Source organism: Sorex araneus, chromosome 6 (assembly GCF_027595985.1).
Source record: "Sorex araneus isolate mSorAra2 chromosome 6, mSorAra2.pri, whole genome shotgun sequence".
NCBI classification, from domain to species: domain Eukaryota; kingdom Metazoa; phylum Chordata; class Mammalia; order Eulipotyphla; family Soricidae; genus Sorex; species Sorex araneus.
Window position 1 is genome coordinate 100,174,234 of NC_073307.1, and position 21,507 is coordinate 100,195,740.

Here is a 21,507-nt window from a genome sequence, read left to right on the forward strand (position 1 = left end):
AGAGAAGGCCTGAGACAGGGGTGCATGGGGAGTTCCCAGGCATCCAGAAGACCCCTCGGGATGGAGAGTGGGGTAGAAGGTGGGGTCTGCTGGCTGGAGTCATCTCTGCTGGAGCTGGGATTTGCCCTGTACAGTCTGGAGAAGAGTCTTGCTTGGCCTGTGGTTTAGAAGATCCACTGCAGCGAGGAGGGTGAGGGCTGGAAAGGTGTGCTGAGGGGAGGTGGTGAAGCCCGAGAGTCGTCCCCGTCAGCCCCAGCGGCTGTAGGATCCTCTGGGCTCTCCAACACCCACCACACCCCTCTGAGGCCTTGAGGTATCCCCTGAACTCTCCAGTCCGTGGCCTGGGCTCACCCGGGGAAGCAGGAGGGGGCACTGACTGCAGATGTGGACGTGGGGCTCTTGTGCAGGCCTGCTTCCACTGACCACTCTGAGCCTGCTCTTCACCTTCGAAGGGAGGATGGGAGTTTGGTGGGGGGCTCCTTGGAGCCCCCAGGAGGTCCCTCTTCTAGCCCCAGAGGGCAGCCCTGAGTTCTTGTGACCTTGGGCTTCTGAGCTATGAATCAGAGGTGCTGGGAGGATGCTGAGGGGTTGGTCTCATGAGGTAACCAGGCTGGGCTCGGCGCGGCAGCCCTAAGGCTTGGCCCTGGTGGGGAGGCTACACAGCCAAGTGTGCTCAGAATCAGAGCTAGGGGGCTGCGGGCTGGGGCCCCAGGACACCCAGCAGAGTAGATTGCAAAGTTGTTCTTGCTGGCTCTGGGCCCACTCACCACCCTGTTGCTGGGCCCCTTCTCTGCCCAGACCCCAGGCAGTCCTTGGCACACTTGGTTTTGCTCCTGGGCTGGAATGGCGTGGCTGCTACCTTCTCTGGTTCTACTTGCTCGTGGAAGCCCAAAACTACTGTAGGAAGCACCAGGCCAGGCTCTGTGGAGTGTGGGCCTGTCCCTCTCCCCTTCCTGCAGACAGTGCGGTGCTGGTGCGCAGATGCCCAGGGGTCTGAGCCCAAGCTGAGCAGGAATTAGGTGGACAGTGGTCCAGGGGAGGGTCTCCAGCTGAGTGGCCAGGATTCTCTGGCACCGAGGTGAGCCCAGGATTTGGCAGGTGGACTTCACCTTCAGGCAAAAGAGAGAAGGGGACATTTGAGCAGCGACTGGGGGAACCAGCCATGCTCCACCTGGGCAGAGCCTGCAGGCAAGGTGGGGTTCCCAGAAATGTGGCAGAGAGGGTAGGTTTGCAGTGGACAGACAGCTTGGTGGCCAGTACTGTTGGAGGTTGGGGCCAGCAAGAGAGCAGAGGCTGAAAGGGAAAAGGGGGCACCCCTGTGCTGGGCAGGAACGGCGCTCGAGCCAGGGAGGCGGCAGTCCTGGGGCCTGGCTGCGGGCCAGTGAGGTCCAGGCCTCAGGCTTGGCGCCCGGCAGGAGCGGCCTGGGAGGGTGGTCAGCGCACCGGGACCTCCGGGGCAGTGTCCGGAGCTGCGCCCCGCACGTGGCCCGTACAGCGCCGGGGCGGCCCGGCGGGTTGGGGGCGTGGACGGGGGGGTGGGGTGGGGGGCGTCGCCCCTCGTGGGAGGTGGGGCTTCGCGGTGGGCGCGCGGAGCCGGCTCGCCCGGCCCGCCGCAGTGGCCCGCGCCCGGGGGGCGGCGGCCCCGCGCCCGCAGAGGGAGGAGCGCGCGGCGGAGGCGGGGCGCGGCGGGCGCGGAGCGGGCGGGCGGCCGGAGCCGGGCGCGGCGCGCGGGGGTCGCGGCGGCCCATGGCGCGGGCGCGGGGCCGCGCCGAGCCGGGCAGGCCGCGCCATGGAGGCCCCGGGCGCCGGCTTCGCGTGCCCGCTGCCGCCCGGCATCGCGTCCGTCACCTACGTGTTCGTCTACAGCCCGAGCGGGCCCGGCGGCTCCGGCGGCCCGAGCCCCGCGCCCCTCGCGCCCCCCGCGCCCCCCGCGCCGCCGCCGCGCGGCCCGAAGCGGAAACTTTACAGCGCCGTCCCCGGCCGCAAGTTCATCGCCGTGAAGGCGCACAGCCCGCAGGGAGAGGGCGAGATCCCGCTGCACCGCGGCGAGGCCGTCAAGGGTGAGCGCGGGCCAGGGGCGGCCGTCCCGCGGGGCCCTCCCGGCAGGGCACCTGCCCGTCCCGGAGGAGCGGTGGCCGGCTCCTCTCCCTGGGGGTCTCTTTGGCCCGGCACTGGGTCCGCGGGTGGGAGGAGGGCACCAGGGGCCCGTGGCCCTGCCTCTGCCTTCTGTCCCCCTGTGTGTCCATCTGTGTGTCTCTGTCCCCCACATGCCCATCCTGTGCGGTGCCCATCTGTTCCCCTCTCTCTCTCTCTCTCTCTCTCCCTCTCTCTCTCTCTCTCTCTCTCCCCTGTGGCTCCCAGGGAAAAGGCCGGGCAAGGGAAGGACCTGGTGGGTGGTGGGCAGGAGGGCTCCCAGCTGCCCTGCCCTGACAGCCCGCCCGCCCGGCTTCTGTCCCCCCAGTGCTCAGCATCGGGGAGGGCGGTTTCTGGGAGGGGACCGTGAAAGGCCGCACGGGCTGGTTCCCAGCTGACTGCGTGGAGGAAGTACAGATGAGACAGTATGACACCCGGCATGGTGAGTGACCCCCTTCACCCCATGCCCCTGGTAGTGCCCTCCTGTCCTGCGTGGAGCTCAGTCCACATGGCTGTCCACCAAGTAAAGGCTGACCCCAAACACGTTTGAATAAACTAGTGTGCAAGATGCAACACGGGGCACTGCACACACACAGAGGCAGGTATGTAAGAAAGCATGCACCCGTGGGAGACCATGTGAACAGAGGAAGAACACACATGTGCAGGGAAATCACATGTGCACAAAGGAAGCATTTGCACACAGAATACACATGTGTACGGGAGATCACATGCACATAGGAAGAACACATGGAGATCATGTGCACATGAGAGAGTGTTCACATAGAACACGTGTGCATACATGAAGAACACACTGCACTGGACATAATGCACACAGGGAGTACAGGTGGGGGGGGTCACTATGATGTGAGGAAGGCAGGTGAAGGGTCATTATGAGGTGACTACCATGTGTGCACACAGGAAGAATGTGCACAAGGAGATCACATGTGTAGATTAGATATATCTGTGCCTAGGAGGAACATATGTGCACACACATGTGCATGCATGACCATAGAGGGAGTCCCATGTATATGCTGGGAGACTGCATTTGTGTACAGGAAGAACTCATGTGCACAGGATAAAAGACACACCAGGGTAGTGCATGTACAGCTGATAGAGCATACGTATACAAGATCATGTGTGTGCACAGTAGAACACATATGCACAGGGAAAGCTCAGCTGGACACTGGCCTGCAGTGGTGGTGAGTGGCCACCCAGGGGCATAGGTGCAGATGGGTCTGTGTGACCTCCCAGTGTGCAGTTCTGAGAGAATGGGTGCCTGCTGGGTGTGTGCTGTGTGCAGATGGACAGCAAAGGGTCAGTGTGGAAAAAGAGGCATCGTTCCTAAGGGGGAGGCCAGATGAAATGAGGCCACATGGGCACAGAAGGGCTATGGACGCTGGTGTCATGGTGACTTGAGAAGGGTGTGGGGGGTCACCATGATGTGAGTAGGGCAGGTGAGGGGGTCACTGTGAGGTGAGGAGGTGTTGGAGGGCAGGTGAAGGGTCATTATGAGGTGAGAAAGGTGGTGGGTTACTGTGAAGTTAGGAGGGGTTGGAGGGAATCATTGTGAGGTGAGGAGGGTGGGTAGGGTCACCGTAAAGTGAGGACAGGGTAGGGGTCACCATGAGGTGAGGAAAGTGAGTGGGGGTCACCATGAGGTGAGGAAGGTGAGTGGGGGTCACCATGAGGTGAGAAGAGGGTGGGGGTCACCATGAGGTGAAGAGGGTGTGAGGGGTCACCATGAGGTGAGGAGGGGGTGAGGGGTTACCACGAGGTGATAAGAGTCAGGGGTTACTATGGGGTGAGGTGAGGGTGAGGGGGTCACCATGAGGTGAGGAAGGGTGAGGGTCACCATGAGGTGAGGAAGGGTGAGGGTCACCATGAGGTTAGGAGGGGGTGGGAGTCACCAGGAGGTGAAGTGGGTGAGGGGTTACCAGGAGATGAAGTGGGTGAGGGGTTACCACGAGGTGAAGAGAGTCAGGGGTCACCATGATGTGAGGAGAGGGCAGGTGGTTACCATGAGGTGAGGATGGTGGGTAGGGGTCACCATGAGGTGAGGAGAGTGGGGAGTACCTTGAGGTGAGGAGGGTGTGTGAGGGGTCACCGTGAGGTAAAGAGGTCAGGTGAGAAATCCCTGTGAGGTGCGGATGGCAGGTGGGGGGCAAAGGCTGCAGTTCTGATGTATGAAGCCTCAGACTGGCTTCACTAACCCACTGTTCCACAGGTGGTACGGCCAGGGCAGCACCTGATTACAGGGGAGACCTCTGGCCTTCCCAGTGCTCCATGGTGCAGTAGCACTTACTGCCTCATGGCTGTGTTGGACCAGGGTCTCGGGTACTCCCCTGAAATGGCTTGCACTGGACTGGCTGTGCCCTCCTGCCCTGGGCTGTTTGAGGGGACCCTCCCCTGCATGTCATGAGCAGAGCATGGCAGAACATGGAGTGTCCCAGACAGGTGCCTCTCCTTCATGTGCCTGGCACCTCCTGATGCCAGATTGAGATAGAACACACCCTGCAGGGGGTTAGGTGGGTGCGTGTGTCAGTGATTTCTGGGGAGAAGGGGGTCTTTAGGCCTGGAGAGCAGCAGGTCAGAGTCCTGGGAACCCCCTGGCTTGAGAAGTTTAGATCCAGGGCTGCGTGGGCATGAATGTAAATCTGGCATCAGGCAGGCCTGGCCAAGAAGCACTGGGCCTACTGAAGGGCATGCAGGGAGGTCTCAGGGCCATGTTTGTGCGACTGTGGTGTTCGAGGGAGCCCCGAGGGCTGTCAGTGGAGGTGCCCATGGTGCTGAGCCCTGAACGAAGTCTTTGGGTCTCATTTCCTCTCTGGTCTGTGTGGACCCTGGAGGCCCCAGGGCGTTGCAGAGGCCCATGGCATGAGGTGAGGGACCAGGCCAGCCATTGCACCAGCACCCACAGGATGGAAACAGGGCCAGGAGGGGTCATGGGCAGAAGGCTGAGAAATGATGTTCTAGGTCGGTGGCTTTCAGCTGTGTCACACGTGTGGGCCAGACCGTCTTCTCAGCCTTTTCGTGACTGCTCTAGCGCTCAGCCCAGGAGGCGGTACCTGGCCCACAGCAGCAGCAGCACTGACCTTGCATGTCCCTTAGTGCTTGGCCACGAAAGCTTCTTGTTGCCCCAGCCCATCTTGTTTCTGGGGGCCCGTGCCAAGGGGCCGTGTGTATAGGGTGCCTCCTGGGCAGCAGGGCTGCAGAGCATTGACTGCATGCAAGGAAGGGGGACAGAACGTGGGGCTGGTCAGAGGTGCTGGGACCAGGGCTGGTGGCATGGAGTGGTTGGTGCAGGGGACGGGGTGGGGGTGGGTGGCAGGACCATCCCAGGCACCCGTGGACCCCTCATCGGGGTTTCCACTAGTGTTTGCCTTCTGAAAGAAAATGTCAGAAGGTTCCTGAAAGAGGAAGAAATTCATGGAGAATGGGCACATCTGTCCGCAGCTGCTTTGAGTCCTGCCAGAAACCAGACGGCAGCCCAGGAAGTGAACTGGCATCCATCAGGCCCAGAACCTCACAGTGAAGTGCTTCTGAGACTGGGTTGGGGGAGAGAGACGTGGAGGCGAAGGAAGGGGGCTGCCGTGCCCCCACTGTGGGCTTGGCCCGTGCCCGGGGTTGGGCTGCATGGGCCTGTGGCACCTGTCTATCCGGGAGGGGCTTTGGTGAGTGCAGCCGTGGTGTCGGCCCAGAACAGCGTCTTGAGCAGCACCCAGCCTGCTCCTCTCTCTGGTGCTGGTGGTTTTGCTTTCACAGGCTTTTGTGGGTCTGATCAATGAAAATGGAAAATGAACTTGTTATGTAATAACCAGGCTTGGTGGACTCACCCCAAGCAGGCCGGGGCTGCAGAAAAGCTCAGAGGACAGAGTGCCTCTGACGCAGGCCCCCGGGGTCCACCCCTGCTCACATATGTTCCCCAGCCCCGCTGGACTGGCAGCTTTGAACTGTGTGCCTTGATGTCTGAGGCTCACCAGGAGGGTCCCCCAGCACCCTGGGCGTTGCGAGAAGCTCCTCCCCACAGAGCAGAGCCTGAACAGGGCAGGCGGGTTGGCGGCTCATGCAGCCAGACACTGCAGCTGCCGGACATGAAGAGGGTGTGACGTGCTCCCAGTGGTGATGTGATTCTGGCCCTGGAAGGCCTGGGGGCCGTGCATGGGAATGGGGGGCCAGAGGGGCATGGAAGATGCTGGGTGAGGCTCTAGGCCACAAGCATGGGGTGGGGGGCTCGGGGATCTGGGGTACAGGTCCTTCGTAGAGAGTTTTTCCATGCCCAAGGACCTGTTTCAAGGCAGCTCCTGCCTCAGGGTCGTCCTCCTCCTCCTCCCTTCCAGAAACTGCTGTCCACTCTTGGTTGGCTTTGACCTACCCACCCTGCCATCCATTCACTCAGTCCTCAAGCTGCCCATTCCCCCTTCACCCCTGTCCTGCCCTTCTCTTGATTCTCAGTCCCCCTCCCCGCTTTCTCCCACTCCCGGGTCCTTTGGCCTTTGATTCCTGCCCCAACCCCCACCTTTTCAGCTTACCCTCCCAAGGGCCCCACCCACCTGCCCTGTAGTAAGTGTTCAGAGCGAGCACCTGTGGTCCAGATGGGTGCCTCCAGGGCAGACGTGCAGGGGATAGGCAGGATCAGAGGGGAAAGCCACCTGTGCCCACCCCAGACCACCACTGGTGAGGGGGATAGCGGAGAAAGCCATGTTTCCTTCTCTGGCTCACTTCCTGCAGAGGCTACTCACTGCCCCTGCACACCCCAAGTTGCTGCCCCAGAGTGTCCCTGCTCCCCCAAGCCTGTGACCTGCAGGCCTCTTCCCGCTTCCTGGTGCAGCCCAGGCAGCCGGCCTGTGACACAGACTCTCTGCTCCCTTTCTGCTCAGTTCTCCGCCTTTCCTGCACTCGGCACGTCGGCTCTGTGGGCTCCTGTTTCCTGTCTCTCCTCTGTGGGAACAGACTCTGCGGGCGGCTCAGCTGTGTCCTCAGAGTCCTGAGAACTGCCACAGTGATGGGGATGGGGAGGGTGCGGCCCCAGGGCCATGTGGCTCTCAGTGCTGCCCAGAGTGCTGGGAACTGGAGAGAGAGGCACCAGGGAACCAGGAGGCAGAATCTGATAAACAGATGTCTAAGGGACCTGGAACCGGACATGGGTGTCTGCGGATGACCACCAGGACGTGAGAGCTTCTAGCTGGATTCTCTGCAGTGGTTCTAAGGGGCTTTGAGACCAGGTGACAGAGGGGATAGAGGAACATGAGGAGAGGCCTGGCCCCACTCTGTACCTCCTGCCTATTTGGGCAGTATGAAGTCAGGGGAACCTTGACATGCAGCGTTGATGGGCTGTTGGGAGAGTTCCACGTGACTATGACACACAGATACACCATAGGCACACAGACACTCCTGTAGGAACCTGTGACTCTGGCATGTGCAGACACACCTAGGACCCTGTGACTCTGACATGCACAGACACGCCTGTAGGAACCCATGACTGACTCAGATATGCCTGTAGGATCCTGTAACTGACATGCACAGACACGCCTATAGTAGCACATGATTGACAGAGACACACCTACAGGAATCCTTGACTCTGGGCACACACAGACACGCCTATAGGAACCCATGATTCTGGCACACACAAACACACCTCTAGGATTCCATAGCTCTGACACACACAGACACGCCTGTAGGAGCCCATGACTGACAGACACACCTGTAGGAACCCATGACTCTAACACAGACACACTATAGGAATTTGTGGCTTCAATATACACATATTTATAGGAACCTGTGACTCTGACATGCACAGACACGTCTGTAGGAACCCGTGACTCTAATAGACACACCTGTAGGATTCTGTAACTGACATGCACAGACATGCCTGTAGTAGCCCGTGACTTAACAGACATGCCTGTAAGGATCTCATGACTCTGGACACAAAGACATACCTGTAGGAACCCATGACTCTGACACGCAGACACACCATGGGAACCCATGACTTTGGGCACATAGACATGCCTGTAGGAACCTATGACTCTGGCATGTGCAGACATGCCCTGTAGGAACCCATGACTGTGGCCATGCTCAGACATGTACGTATCTGCAATTGTGTGGATATGAGACAGACATGCTTATATGACACAAGAGTGTGGGTCATATAGACATACCTGTAGGCATCCGATTACCCTGGAGTGTACACAGACATGCCTGTATGAACCCATAACTATAGTTGCACATTCAGACAAGCCCATGTTACATGGGGCGGTGGGCCACACACACATGCACTCGCCTGACCGGGGACAGAGGGTCACATGCACTCACCTGACCCAGGGCTGTGTGAGCTCAGCTGCGGCTTGCATGCACTGTGCTTGTGCTCACCTCCCTGCTCTCACACTTGGGCTCTGTGACCCTTGTGGGCCTGGCTTTGTCCATCCCTTGCATTCAGCTCCCAGGGAAGAAGGGCCACAGACCCTGTGCCTTCTGGAGTCTGATTCCCAGAGGCCAGAAGACCCCCCATCTTGGGGCCTCTGAGCCCCCAGCCCAGGGTATGGGTCCCACATCCATCAAGGCGCAGTGGCCCAGAGAGTGTGTATGCAGAGGGTAGAGCCAGTGTGGCCCAGGGGCTGGGCAGCCCAGTGGGCACAGCAGCTCCTGAACTTCCCTCAGAAACCCGTGAGGACCGGACCAAGCGACTTTTCCGCCACTACACGGTGGGCTCCTACGACAGCCTCACGTCCCACAGGTACCGGCGGGCATCGTGGGGGCGGGACAGCCGCTCTGGGGGTGCTGGGGCCCAGCTCCTGCTTCCAGCCCAGTTGGTGGCAGGCTGGGCCCTATGTGGAGGGTCCTGCAGGGACATGGGGGTCACCCTGCCCAGGGCCCCTCACTCCCGCTCTCTCCCCACCAGTGACTATATCATCGACGACAAGGTGGCCATCCTGCAGAAACGGGACCACGAGGGCTTTGGGTTCGTGCTCCGGGGGGCCAAAGGTAAGGGGGGCGCCCAGTGTGCGGGCTTTAGACTCTTGTCTCAGCTGCTGCCCTGCACCCCCCGCCTCTCCCTGTCACCTCCTGCCATGCCCCGTCCTCTCCTGTTTCTTCCCATCCCCAGCATTTTCTGTCTCCCTCCTCAGCCCGATCACCGTCACACCTCACCCCTTCCCACTCCCTGCCTGGCCCTGCGCTTCTCCTTCTCTGCTTCTGTGTGAGGGCTCTCTCTTAGGCCCCCCTCACCCCCACTTATAGCATGGCCAGGGGCGTGTGGCCCCAGGGGCTGGCACTTCTGTGTGGGTGGCCCCAAACCAGCTCAGCTGCCTCAGTGGGCACGCGCTTAGCCTTTCTGGGGAGGTGGTGGGCAGCAGCACCTCCACCTGGGAGCGACCGCTGAAGCTCCTTCCTGATGGCCCCACGCCGCAGCAGAGACCCCCATCGAGGAGTTCACGCCCACCCCAGCCTTCCCCGCACTGCAGTACCTGGAGTCGGTGGATGTGGAGGGTGTGGCCTGGAGGGCCGGGCTGCGTACCGGGGACTTTCTCATTGAGGTGAGGGCTGGGGTCCTGGGCCTGGGCTCGAGGTTGGTGCAGAGCCCGGGCACCCACTGGCCACCTCTGTCCCAGGTGAATGGGGTGAACGTTGTGAAGGTTGGCCACAAGCAGGTGGTCGCCCTGATCCGCCAGGGCGGGAACCGGCTCGTCATGAAGGTGGTTTCGGTGACTCGGAAGCAGGAGGAGGACGGGGTGCGTCGAAGAGGTGAGAGGCCACGTGTTCTGGCACCTGTGACCTTACACCTTAGACCTTGTGACCCTAGACTGTGCCCACACCCCTTGTCAAGCGCCCACAGTGCACCCTTGATGGCCCCAGCTCCGCCCCTGCCTCCCGTCCCCCAGCCCTGCGGGAAGAGCCTCCTTCCCGACACTGCCAGCAGCTGCCTGGAGGCCGGAGTTGCCATGGCAACGGGAGGTTGACGCTGCCTCATTGTCGGAGGGAAGGGGGAGGCGGCACCTGCGGGAACAGGAAAAGCGTCTTCTCCCGGCGCCGAGGGCACAGCCCGGTCCGGCCCCGACGCTGTCTGCCGGCCAGCGGGCCTGGCCCTGCGGCCCCTGCTCAGCCCCTGCTCAAGGGCCACACCCTGGTCCTCCTTGGGCAGAGACCTCCACCCCCGCAGCCCCGTCTTCCGTCTTCCGCCTGCGACCCTCCCAGCCCCCACCCCATGGCTCTGCGCCCTGCTCAGGCCCTGGAGCCAACGGGCTGGGTGTGCAGGCCTCAGCCAGCAGCACCCTGACCTCACGGGCCTGGGCCCCTCCAGAGGCCCCACAGGCCCCCGCCCTGAGCCCCGCGCCTCGAGCGCCATGAAGAAGTTCGCGTCGAGCCGCAGCCTGAACAAGATCCTGGCACAGTGTGACTCTTCGTCCCGGGAGTACGAGGAGATCCAGGCGGTGGAGCGCAGGTGGCACCTGCACCTGGCCACACCCCGCTGCCCACTGCTGGACCGGAGGGCCAAGGCCTCCCTCTTCTTTGCAGCTCCACCGCCCCCCAAGAGGGCCCCAAGCACGACGCTGACCCTGCGCTCCAAATCCATGACAGCGGAGCTCGAGGAACTGGGTGAGCGGCGCAGGGGACAGTGGGCAGGTAGCCCAGGGAGGCCAGGTGCAGATGGATGGACAGATGTAGGGACAGGTCAGAAGTAGATGGTGGGGGGAGGGCTGAGGGCATGTGGCCAGGCAGCGGGTGGGGGACGAGGATGGGCGATACTGTTTGCGTGGCTGCACTTGTGTTGTGGTGTGTGCTTAGTATTTCCTGGCTGGCTTCCGTCCCTGTGAACAGAGCATGAGTCCAGGCACCTGTGCCCAGCCCCTGCCCGGCCTGGCCTTGGAGGTGTTACCTTGGTTGTGTGCCTCCCAGTACCTGTGCATGGTGGGCTGATGGGGCGGCCATGTGCACGGGGCTGTGTGCAGGGCTGACAGGCGCTTGTGAGTGCAGGAAGCTGGTGGAGTGTGCAGGATGGGGTGGGGCATGCTCTGGGCATGGCGAAGTTGTCCTGGGCATGCTGCAGCCTGTGTGAGCAAACTTGGCTTATCCTGAGACCTCCTGCACTGTGACTGTTCGAGGCAGCATCCCCAGTGTGCCCAGGTACTCAGGACTGTGCCCTGACACCTATGATGTTGATGTGCAGCTGCTGACATGCACACGCACCTGTCCCTCCCTGTGGCCATGCCTGCCCGTCTCCCTGCAGTGCAATACAGTGAGTGTCCTGGCCTGCACTCTCACTGGATCCAGCCCTAAACTGATCTCTGAGCCCATCCTGATTCTGAACTGAGTCCCAACCTGAGCTCTAGCTTGGTTCTGCCCTGGCCAATGGACCACACTCACTTGCCCCGATTCCCTTGGGCCTGATTCCTGAGTGTAGCTCCAACCCTGTTCTGATCCCAGCCTGGGTATCCCATTTCTGAGCAGTTGCTTTTAGCTGTAATTCAGTTCCAGGTGGGGGGCAGCTTCTGAGACAAGTGGGTTGGAATGTTCAGGATTTTCTTCCCCAAGAATGTCCTGAATGAAATAGAACTCGTGAAACGTGGCCGACTCACAAGGAGGGAAGATGAATCCTCAGTTCCAGAGATGGAGCAAGAAAATGACGTCAGAATGAGAGTAAGCCGAGGTTTTTGTGCTCTGTGAAGGCTGGGGACAGGATATGGGTCCACAGGACAAGTTGATGGGGTTCTTCTGGTGCTCCCCACAAAACCTCAGGACACAACTGTGAGCTTATAAGAGGCAGGAAAGCCAGAACCGAGCCCCAGCACTGGTATTGGAACCAGAGGAACAGGAACTCATGGAAGAGAATGAAGGAGAAAGAATACAATATTAAAATGTAAAGTCAAAGAGAACCAGCAGAACATGTGATGCAGATGCAAAACAGCAAGCCGGCAGACATCCCTGAAGCAGGGCCTTAGAGGGACTGTTTGGCGCTTACAGCCTATGGCCAGGACAGACAGTGCATCAGACCCAGATACAGAAACCGTGCTTTTGAAGGTAAATTTGAGGAAATTTCCCAAAGCACAAAATGTCAGGGAGTCAGGGAGGACAAAGCAAAGAAATTCCCAGCCACATGGCATTCCAGGGGAAGTCGGAAGGAACGGAGGCATCAAAACACTGAGCCACAAAGAAGTTCCTAAAATTGAACAAGTCTGGAAAAGTGTAAAATCATCCCAAGCAGAGAAACAGGTGAAAGCAGACCCAGCCCTTCCCTAGTTGGATCTCTGAGCATGAGAACAAAATGTCCATGACAGAAAAGAGGAATCTGGGCTGTTGCTCTGACCCTGGTGATTCTATTCCATGTCAGGTTTCCAGTGATGGGGACCCCCGTCTCTGTCATTTCTGTGACCACCACAGCCTGTGTGATGCCTGGTGACCATCACATCTAGAATATGTGTAGGGGGCCGGAGTGATAGTAGAGTAGGTAGGGCATTTGCCTTGTGTGCGGCCGACCTGTGTTCAATTCCCAAAATCCCATATGGTCTCCTGAGCACCACTGGGGTAAATCCTGAGTGCAAAGCCAGGAGTAACCCCTGTGCATCGCTAGGTGTGACCCAAAAAACCAAAAAAAAATATGTATAAGCTCTGTGGCCAAGGGGAATGTCTCTGTGAGTGCCACAGCAGCCCCCACTCAGCACTGAGCCAGTTGTGAATGAGCTCCACAGCCAAAAGAAAGGCGAGGGACCTCACAAGCAAACACTGCAGCTGCGTGGATGAATGCCAAAACCATATGTGCTGGCACACTGAGCACAGGGCATGAGGGTGCACTGAGGGGAGCACAGCTGAGCACACGAGCACCACAACCAAGGATGCAAACATAACAGTGTGAAAATCCATCTGAATGTGCACGTACCACATCTGAGCGAGCCAGCTCCACAACCAAGCGTGTAAGCACAGCTGAGCATGCAAGCACCATGACCCCATCATTGCACTCCCAGCAAAGGGAAGGGGGAACCCCGACAGTCTCAGAAGACACCAGATCCGGCTCCCAGGGCAGGGTCTGAGGGGACTGTTCCACAGTGACACCACAGCTGCAGATTCAGGGAACCTGCCTAGTTCTGCCCATGCAGGAGTGTGGACATCTGAGAGTGCGATGGCTCCCAGGAGACTGGCCAGCAGAAACAGGACTTCCTTCTGCCTTCTGGACTCTGCTATGTGGAAAAGAAGTTACAGCAAACCTTCTGCCCTGGGCCTGCTGACCACCACCGGGCTGACCCATAGCCTTGTGTTCCCAGAGAGACTTAAACTGGTGGTCCCAGATTGGCATTTCCTGTGGTGGAGTCTGAGGAAAAACAGAGGGCAGCTTGGCCTCGAGCTCCCAACACACTGCTGAGAGGGAACGTCTGGATTCCCGGAGGCACCGATGGCCACATCTGTGGCCATTCCTTCCACCCTAAGGGGAAGGAATCGAGAGGCATCTGGAAAAGCAAGTGGCTGCTTCGGGGTTTGGGGAAATACGGTCTTACAGAGGGGGAGGTCCCCTGGCGGGCAGAGGTGGGGCCCGGAGAATGCAGGATACGGGGTCTGCAGACGTAGGCCGGAGGACCAGAGAGCAGGTGTTCAGGTAAGGGCCCTCCTGAGATGGGGCTGGATCAGAGGAAGGGTGAACACCCCTGGGCCCTTCAGCTTTGGGGCCCCTTGTGGTCACCATGTGTCACCTGCTCAGTTTGGGCCCTGCAGGTGCAGGATGCTGATGGGCAGTCGACAGCACAGCTGGGTGGGCTTCAGGCAGGAGCCCCTTTTTCATCTGTTTCCTGTGAGCTGCCTGGGCACCTTTGTCCTTTGTCCGGGTAGGTGGCCCAGTGTATGGTGCCCAGTTTGGCAGATGCTGGCTGCCGTGTGCTTCTATGCGGCTTGGAGCCTCAGGGCAGGCAGCGTCCCGTTCCCCCTCTGGACAGGTTTCATGGACCCTGCCTCCTCCCTGAGCAGGGATGATTGAAGGAAGAATGATTTAGCTGTGTGCGGAGGACTCCACCTGTGTGCACGTCTGTGCACATGTATGTGCATGTGGTGTGCACGTGTGTGCATGTGTGTGCATGTGTGCAGAGATGCCCCCGGCCCTGATTGTTTTCACTAGGAGTTCTGGGCCATGTCCCGACCTGAGGGCCAGTAGGGAGTCTCAGGGACAGTGTGGGATACCCAGGAGGTCTAGCTCTTGGGAGGGCGGGAAGTGGGACATGGCACTACCTTTTACCCCATTTCTCTGTATTTTTATTCCAAGCCTCCATTCGGAGAAGGAAAGGGGGTGAGTCATTTGTTGTTTCTGCGCCCGGCTTGACCCATTCAGGGAAGTGCTGGTGTGTGAAGACAGTTTTCGTGAGGGTGGTCTGTGGGCTGGGTGGGCCTTTCTGCTGTTCTCTGGGGGACAGATGAGGAGTCACTGGTTCTACCAGGTCCCTGTGATTCTGGAGGGGGGCCTGGAGAAGGCGTTACATCCCACTTCTTCAGTGGGGGCTTCTCTGCCTGATGTGGGGATCCCCATCCTGGGCTGTCCTGGGGGGTCAGGCCCATGCTCAGAGTCCCCCCGAAGTAGACTGGTCGTACATACTGACTGTGCCTGGGCCCAGCCTCTGCCAGGCCCTTGAGGCCGCTTCCAGGCTGTCTGGGAACCCACCTGGCTGACAAGGAATGGTAGCATCTGTGTGGGCCCAGAGTCTGCACTGGGAACTGAGGCTCAGAGGCTGGGTGGCCCCAGGCTGCCACACCACTTGAGGACTGAGCCTCCCACTGCTGCACTGCCGCCGCCGAAGCCTTGGTTGGCCACAGGCGTGAGCTCACACTGTCCGTGCACCTGCCCGTCCCTGTCCCCTACCTCCTAATGCTTGGGTGTGCTAGCACCTCAGTCTCAGCCCGACTTGCCTCAGGAAGCCACCTTCCCCGAGCCTTCAGCTGCCAGCACACAGGTCTCCTCTGCTCCGTGGGGTGATTGCAGTATGCTTCCTCCTGGCTCATCACGGGCTCCAAGGAGCTGTACTCCAGCCTCCATACTTCTAGCTGTAGGGAAATGTGGGGTCTGTCACCAAAGTGTGGGGCCTGGAGTGCAGATAACTCAGATCCGGATGCACCCACACGTAGCACCCAGTGACCCGCCTGGCAGCACAGGGGTGTCATTTCCTTCGGGAGCTAAAAGTACTCAGGAGTTTGTTTTCTAATTCTGCTGGGGACTGATGGCAAACTCATTAGCTTATAGGTTGTAGAATTTTCTGGGTTTTTTTTTTTTTTTGAGCCATACCCGACAGTGCTCAGGGAGGGATTACTCCTTTGCTCAGGGGACCATGTGGGGTGGTGAAGATAAAACCGGAGTCAACCACATGCAAGACAAGTGTCCTACCTGCTCTACCATGGCTTGGGCACCTTAGGGTGTAGTATTTGTGTGGTGGTAGGGATGGAATTAAGGACCTCATCCTCATGACGTGTGTCTCTGCGTCCGAGCCCTTTCCTGGCCCTTCAGGATGGGAGCTGAGGAACTTCAGCTCTCTTCTGGCCCGACCCCCTGAACTCGGCTCCTTGCTGGCCTATTCCCCTGAACTTGGCTGTCATCTGGCCTGACTCCCTGTGAGCCGTGAGTGGCTCTGCTTACTGCATGTTCTCTACGGGGTTTCTAGAATCAAATTGCTCTGGACCTAGATAGGCAGCCTTTAGACCCAGTCTGGGTGAGCAGACCCCGGCCCAGGGTAGCACAGACCCCACAGGTGAGCACAGACCCCAGCCCAAGTAAGACAGAATCCATCCCAGTTCTAGTTCAGGTGAGCACAGACCCCAGACAAGGTGAGCACTGACCCCACAGATGAGCACAGACACCACAGGTGAGCCAGTGCCGCTCCTGTGAGCACAGGACTGGTTTTCCCAGGAGTGTTTTATTCTCACGGGCATCTCTCTTTGCATTTCATCAGTGCCCGAGTGATCGTGTCTTGTCTTTTTCTCACAGGCTTTATCTCAGTTTCAGCTTTTTGCCTGGTGAGAAGGGAGCAGGGTTGGGTCCCCATGAAGCCTCGGTGACCTGGTAGCTCCTTTGACCCCAGTGTTCTCGTGGGTCTAACAGTGATTCAGCTCCTGAGGAAATGACCTGTTGGAAACTTGAACAGGAAGATCCCCTTTGGGTCAGAGTGTCCCAGTCTGTGTTGCTGGCCGAGTGTGACCTTAGAAGCCCTTGTAGAAGTGAGGGCTGTGGGTGCGCCCAGGCTCGGGGCTCGGGCACAAGGACTGGCTGTGTGTCCTTGCGACTGCTGGGCTGACTTACAGCTGTGGCTCTGCTGTACAATTCACCCTGACCTAGTTGCCTTTTTTTTTTTTTTTGGTTGTTTATTTGGCTCGGGGGTCACACCTGCCAGTACTCAGGGCTCTTCCTGTCTGCATTCAGGGCTCACTCACTTTGGCAGTGCTCAGGGGGTTAAGCCCGGCCTCCCGTGCACAGAGCTGAGCCCAGCCCTTTGAGCATCTCCCCCGCTGCCAAGTTGCCATATTTAGGTCTGTTTTATCAAACAAGGAAAATGGCACACAGCTAAGCCAGGACCAAGTCTGTGTTCGGGGTCCATCTGGCTAGGAACTGGGCGTCTTGGGGGACCCTCAGACCCCCCCCCCCACTGAACAAGCTGCAGAGGGAGAGTTGTGGGTGCTGCTTGGAGGTGAGGAGACAGCAGCGTCTCTGGAGTGGATACGCTAGCCCAGCTCTGGCCCTGATAGTGGGAAGGGCTTGGGACTTGGAGCATGGATGGTTGCGGAACAAGGTGGGCTGCTGAGGAAGGGGTTGGGGGTGCGGCAGGTGGATGCCAAGGCCTGCTCTCGCCCCCTGCTGGCCGGGAAGGCTCATCCTGCTGCTCCAGCAGCCACTGCAGGTTCCTCCCTGCATAGCCTCAACAGCACGGGGAGACAGAGGCAGCTTAAACTCCCACTCTCGGCACTCCCCTACCCCTCTGACTAGGCCCCCTTTTCTTTGCACTCCATATTTGGGTGGGGCTGTTCTTCCAGGGGTAGGGGGGCTCAGCTTCTTGCCTAGCTGTGAGCGATTCTCCCAAAGGGTCCCTGGATGTGTCTGATCAGTCCCCTCTTGGAGGCATCTTCCGAATGTCCATGAGGGTGTCCTGGGAGCCAGAGAGAGCAGAGGGGGTGAGGCACTCACCTTGCACTGGCACCACGTAGAGTCACCTGAGCCCACTGGGTGGGGCCGGCCCCTACCCGGCCACTAAATGCAGGGTCTGTCCTGGGGCCACCACATCAGGAACAGCTTCTGGTGCTGTGAGGGAATCGAGCGGGGGAGGGCAGGGTGCAGTGGCATCCAGGAGACCTGTGTCCACCCTGAGGTCTGTGTCCATCCTGCTCCTGTCCTTAGGGCTGCCTGGAGTCCACCTGAGGACAGCAGGCAGCTGGGCTCTGGGCTGCCTTTCAGGGAGGATGTGGCGGAGTGCCTGGTCCTCAGTGCAGTGTGAGGGAGGGTGGCCCAGGAGGGACATGCTGGGGCTCGAGAGCCATACGCTGAGGTGGTATCTCTTGACTGCAGAGAAGCTGGATGAGATCCTGGCCGCCGCCGCTGAGCCCACACTGAGGCCAGACATCGCCGACGCTGACTCGAGGGCTGCCACAGTCAAACAGCGGCCCACCAGCCGGAGGATCACACCTGCGGAGATCAGCGTGAGCTCCCGACCAGAATGGGCACAGTGGGTGGTTGTAGACTGTTCTTAGGGGGTGGGAGAGTCGCACCAGGACCCTCTCTAGGAGAGCAACTGAAAAGCCTCTATTTGGAGTCCCTTGGTGCGACTCCAGCCCGAGTAGCCTCTGGACCATGTGGAACCCCACAGAAGAGGCTGCAGCTGCTTCCTGCTCCCCACGTTTCTGCTCTTGGCACCTTCACATCCCCTCCAGCCTCCCCACACCATCTGCATCAGTTCCCCATCCCATTGGGCCTGCACTGGCCTGCTCTGACCCTGACCTCTGACCTCCCCACCCCCATCTGGGCCTGCACCCGGCCTGCTATGACCCCCTGGGTCATGGGCACCAGCTGTGAAGACACACATGGGTGGGGCTGGCTGGGGAATGAGGGGCCCCAGAGCCCTCTGACCTCACGCCCCACCCACAGTCACTGTTTGAGCGCCAAGGCCTCCCAGGCCCAGAGAAGCTGCCGGGCTCCCTGCGGAAGGGGATTCCACGGACCAAGTCTGTAGGTATGGCTGGGTTGGGGCTGCATGAGCAGGGAGGACGGGGCTGGAGGAACTCTCCCCTTTGGTTTCTACCTGAGACTGGCTCCCTCTCCCTCAACCTAGGGGCTTCCTTCAACTAGGAGGTGGGGGCGGGGCCTGCTCCTAGCTCAGAGAGCTTTACCGAAAGATCCCCGGACTTCCCCCACATCCTCCTCTCCTCATGTAGGGTTCCCCGGCCCCGGCCCCTGTCCATGGCTCTCCGTCCCCGGCCCCTGTCCACGGCTCTTCGTCCCCGTCTCCTGTCCACAGCTCCCCATTCACAGCTCCAGTGCAGGGGTGTCCTGCCCCCATGCGCTATAGATAACAGTGTCACTGTCTCTCTGATCTGGGCTGTCCCCCTAAATTCACATCAGGTTTTTCTCCTGAGCCTCTGTCCCCTCTCCAGCCCCCACTGGTCTGGTTATCCCCTGACCTCAGCTGGCATTGGATTTCTGGCACATTTTGGGTCATTGTCCTCTCCCCCACCCGTGCCTGTCCCCCATTCTCCAGGCTGTGGCTTTTCAGTTGCTTCCCCTCCCCCACCATGTGTGTCCTTTCGGGACCTTAGCACAGCCCCCCTTTGTCATTCTCTCCCAACCCAGACTGGGTCGTCTCATATGCTGCACTCACTGCCCCTCCCTTCAGACAGCCAGTCCTGTCCCCTCTCCATCTGGCCACCCACTGTCCCATCCCTTGTCCATCTGTGCAGCTTTGTAGTCAGTGACCCACAGAGTTCAGACCCCTGGACACACACATTGTCTTGGGCACTGGCTCACTTAGATGCAGGGGGACCTGTGAAGGGAATAGCATCAGCAGGGGGCGGACTGCAGGTGGGGGTGGGCAGGGTGGACAGTGGCCTGTCTGGGGCCCCACAGCTCTCTCCTCTGTCATCTGACCAGCTGTGTGGAATGTGGCTCTCTGCTCACAAAGGCCTCTGTGGACCCACACTGGCCAGGATCTGGGGCTCCTCTGGGGACATGTAAGCAGAGGTGTAACCTGCCCCCTGTCCCAGCCACACCCAGGCATTCCAGGAGGAGAGGCACTGGGGCCTAAATTTGCAGGATGAGTGGGGACAGGAGCCAGGAGAAGGGACAGTGAAAGCCTCTGACCCTCATGCTTGGCCCCTGTGGACACATGAAGGGTAGTTTGCTTCCTCTCCACTCTGCCCTGTCTGGCTAACAAGCCAACTCCAGGCTCTGGGCTGCGGCACACCCTGCCCACCTGTGGTCCATTCTGCAGAGCAGTGTCACCCCGCTCCTTCCTGGGAATCAGCTACTGGTCACTTCTGATCTGTCTCTGGCCTGGGTGGCCTGTCCTCTAGCCCTGCCTTGAGCAGTCCCTGCTCTTCCCTGCCTGCCCCTCCTAGACACTGAGAAGGCTGCTCTGTTGCCTGTGCTGGCTGCACTGTGGCCCTAAAGCCATTCAGATGGCAGCCACCTTGAGCACTAGCCTGTCAGAAGCGGTTGCAGCCTCACTGAGGGTCCCGCACTCTGACTCTGGGCCCCGACACTACCATGTCCCATTACTGCTCATGTGTGTCGCAAGGTAGAGCTGAGATTGCCCTGCTGGTGTCTGTCACCAGGCCTGGGCCCATTCCCCTTCCCCTCCCCGGCCAGTGACTTGTCTTCCCTGAGTCACGCACACCCCCTGCTTGGCCAGGAGTGCAGCCCGTGCCTGTCCACACCCAGGAGTTGGCCAGTAGGTTCTGCCTCTCGCACTGGTGGAGGCAGACAGAAGCCACCGTGGTGCGGCTGGTGATGACCTCGCCTGCCTTTGGGACGCTTCGGGTGCTCTGCCCTGAGCTGTCAGCTTTAAATAGCTCCAGTTCACACAGTCCCCTGCCGGGGGTGGCAGCTCTCCTGAGATTAGGGAACAGGTTCCCAGGAGTAGGGAACATCAGACAGTACCTGACAGAACTAGAATTTGCGCCTGAGGCTTTCCATGAAAGTCCCCCTTGGCTGAACTGGTGACAGAGGAGCTGGTCAGTGCATGTGGTGGCCACAGGAAGTTCTGGGAACAGGAAGTCTGTCTCATAGTTCTAAAAAATGTGAGCAAGCCCCAAGTGAGATCCAGGGACTAGCACACATATACGTACACACACACATGCACATGCACACATACACCATACACGCACCACACATGCACGCATATGCACACACACCACTTGCATATGCACTGTGCATACATGCACACATATCCATGCACATACCACACATTATGTACACATGCATACACACACACACACACACACACACACACACACACACACACCCCAGAGCTTTGAGACCCTTTTGCGTCTCTGGAACGGCCCTGCAGGGCGGGTGTATACATGCTCACAGGTGCTCAGGAGGCCAGGCTGCAGGGCCATGAGAACCCTGTGCCCCCTGTCCTGTACTTGTGCAGGCTTGAATCTGAGTAGTGTCTGGGTGAGACTGTGGGAATCCACATTGTCCTAGAGAGTGAGGAAGCCAGCCTGGGGAGTGAAGCTGAACATCCTGTGTCTGTGCCCACCTACCCCTGGCTCACCCAGGACCTCTTGCCACAAGAAGGCTGTCAGCTCCAAGGCCCCTGGCCAGGGTCTTTAGCAGGGTGTCACCCCTGTTCATGCTGTGTTCGTGTCACCGACCTTCCCCCAGTCAGCTGTTTCCCACCTCTAGGTGCCTCCAGGCCCTTCCAGGGCAAGTCCTGCCCAGTGTGTGGGGGTAGTGGGGCCTGCAACATTCTTCTCTGAGGCCTGAGAGTAGCAGACTGGGCTAGTGGCTGGGCTCCAGGTCTTATCTTGGCGCCAGAGCTGGTGGGTCTGTGTCCGACCTATTATCGGTTCTTCTGCAGCACAGCCCTCGGGAGACCTGAGAGGAGTTGGCCCGGATCAGGCCGATGCCACCTGTGTAAAAACACAAAAAAGAAAAAAGAGCGGGCATCTCCCTGAAGTTTTTTACCAACGGTGTGCTCATGGCCTCCCTGTTCCCCTGCCCAGTTCCCTTGTCCACGCCTGGGCCGAGCCCTGCCCCAGGGAAGCCCAGCAGCTTGGGGGGTGGAATGTTAGGGTATTGGAGTGCATACCCTAGCCTACCTGAGGGTGCTCTCCACCCATTTCTTTCTCTTTCTTTCTTTCTTTCTTTCTTTCTTTCTTTCTTTCTTTCTTTCTTTCTTTCTTTCTTTCTTTCTTTCTTTCTTTCTTTCTTTC

At 59.3% G+C, this 21,507-nt stretch overlaps 1 protein-coding gene across 3 annotated transcripts in view; it reads left to right on the plus strand.

The window, feature by feature from the left end:
* SHANK3 (SH3 and multiple ankyrin repeat domains 3) overlaps window positions 1-21,507 on the plus strand; it is a 46,636-nt gene that overhangs the window by 13,953 nt on the left and 11,176 nt on the right. The window contains exons 11-20 of one of the 3 annotated variants that reach the window (XM_055141886.1): window positions 1,867-2,060; window positions 2,462-2,575; window positions 8,788-8,863; window positions 9,029-9,111; window positions 9,538-9,662; window positions 9,738-9,870; window positions 10,642-10,722; window positions 14,369-14,392; window positions 17,645-17,775; window positions 18,221-18,305. In XM_055141886.1, the coding sequence (XP_054997861.1) occupies window positions 1,867-2,060; window positions 2,462-2,575; window positions 8,788-8,863; window positions 9,029-9,111; window positions 9,538-9,662; window positions 9,738-9,870; window positions 10,642-10,722; window positions 14,369-14,392; window positions 17,645-17,775; window positions 18,221-18,305 (1,046 nt within the window). The remainder of the gene's footprint in view (window positions 1-1,866; window positions 2,061-2,461; window positions 2,576-8,787; window positions 8,864-9,028; window positions 9,112-9,537; window positions 9,663-9,737; window positions 9,871-10,641; window positions 10,723-14,368; window positions 14,393-17,644; window positions 17,776-18,220; window positions 18,306-21,507) is intronic. The other 2 variants (XM_055141887.1, XM_055141888.1) reach the window with 2 other exon arrangements.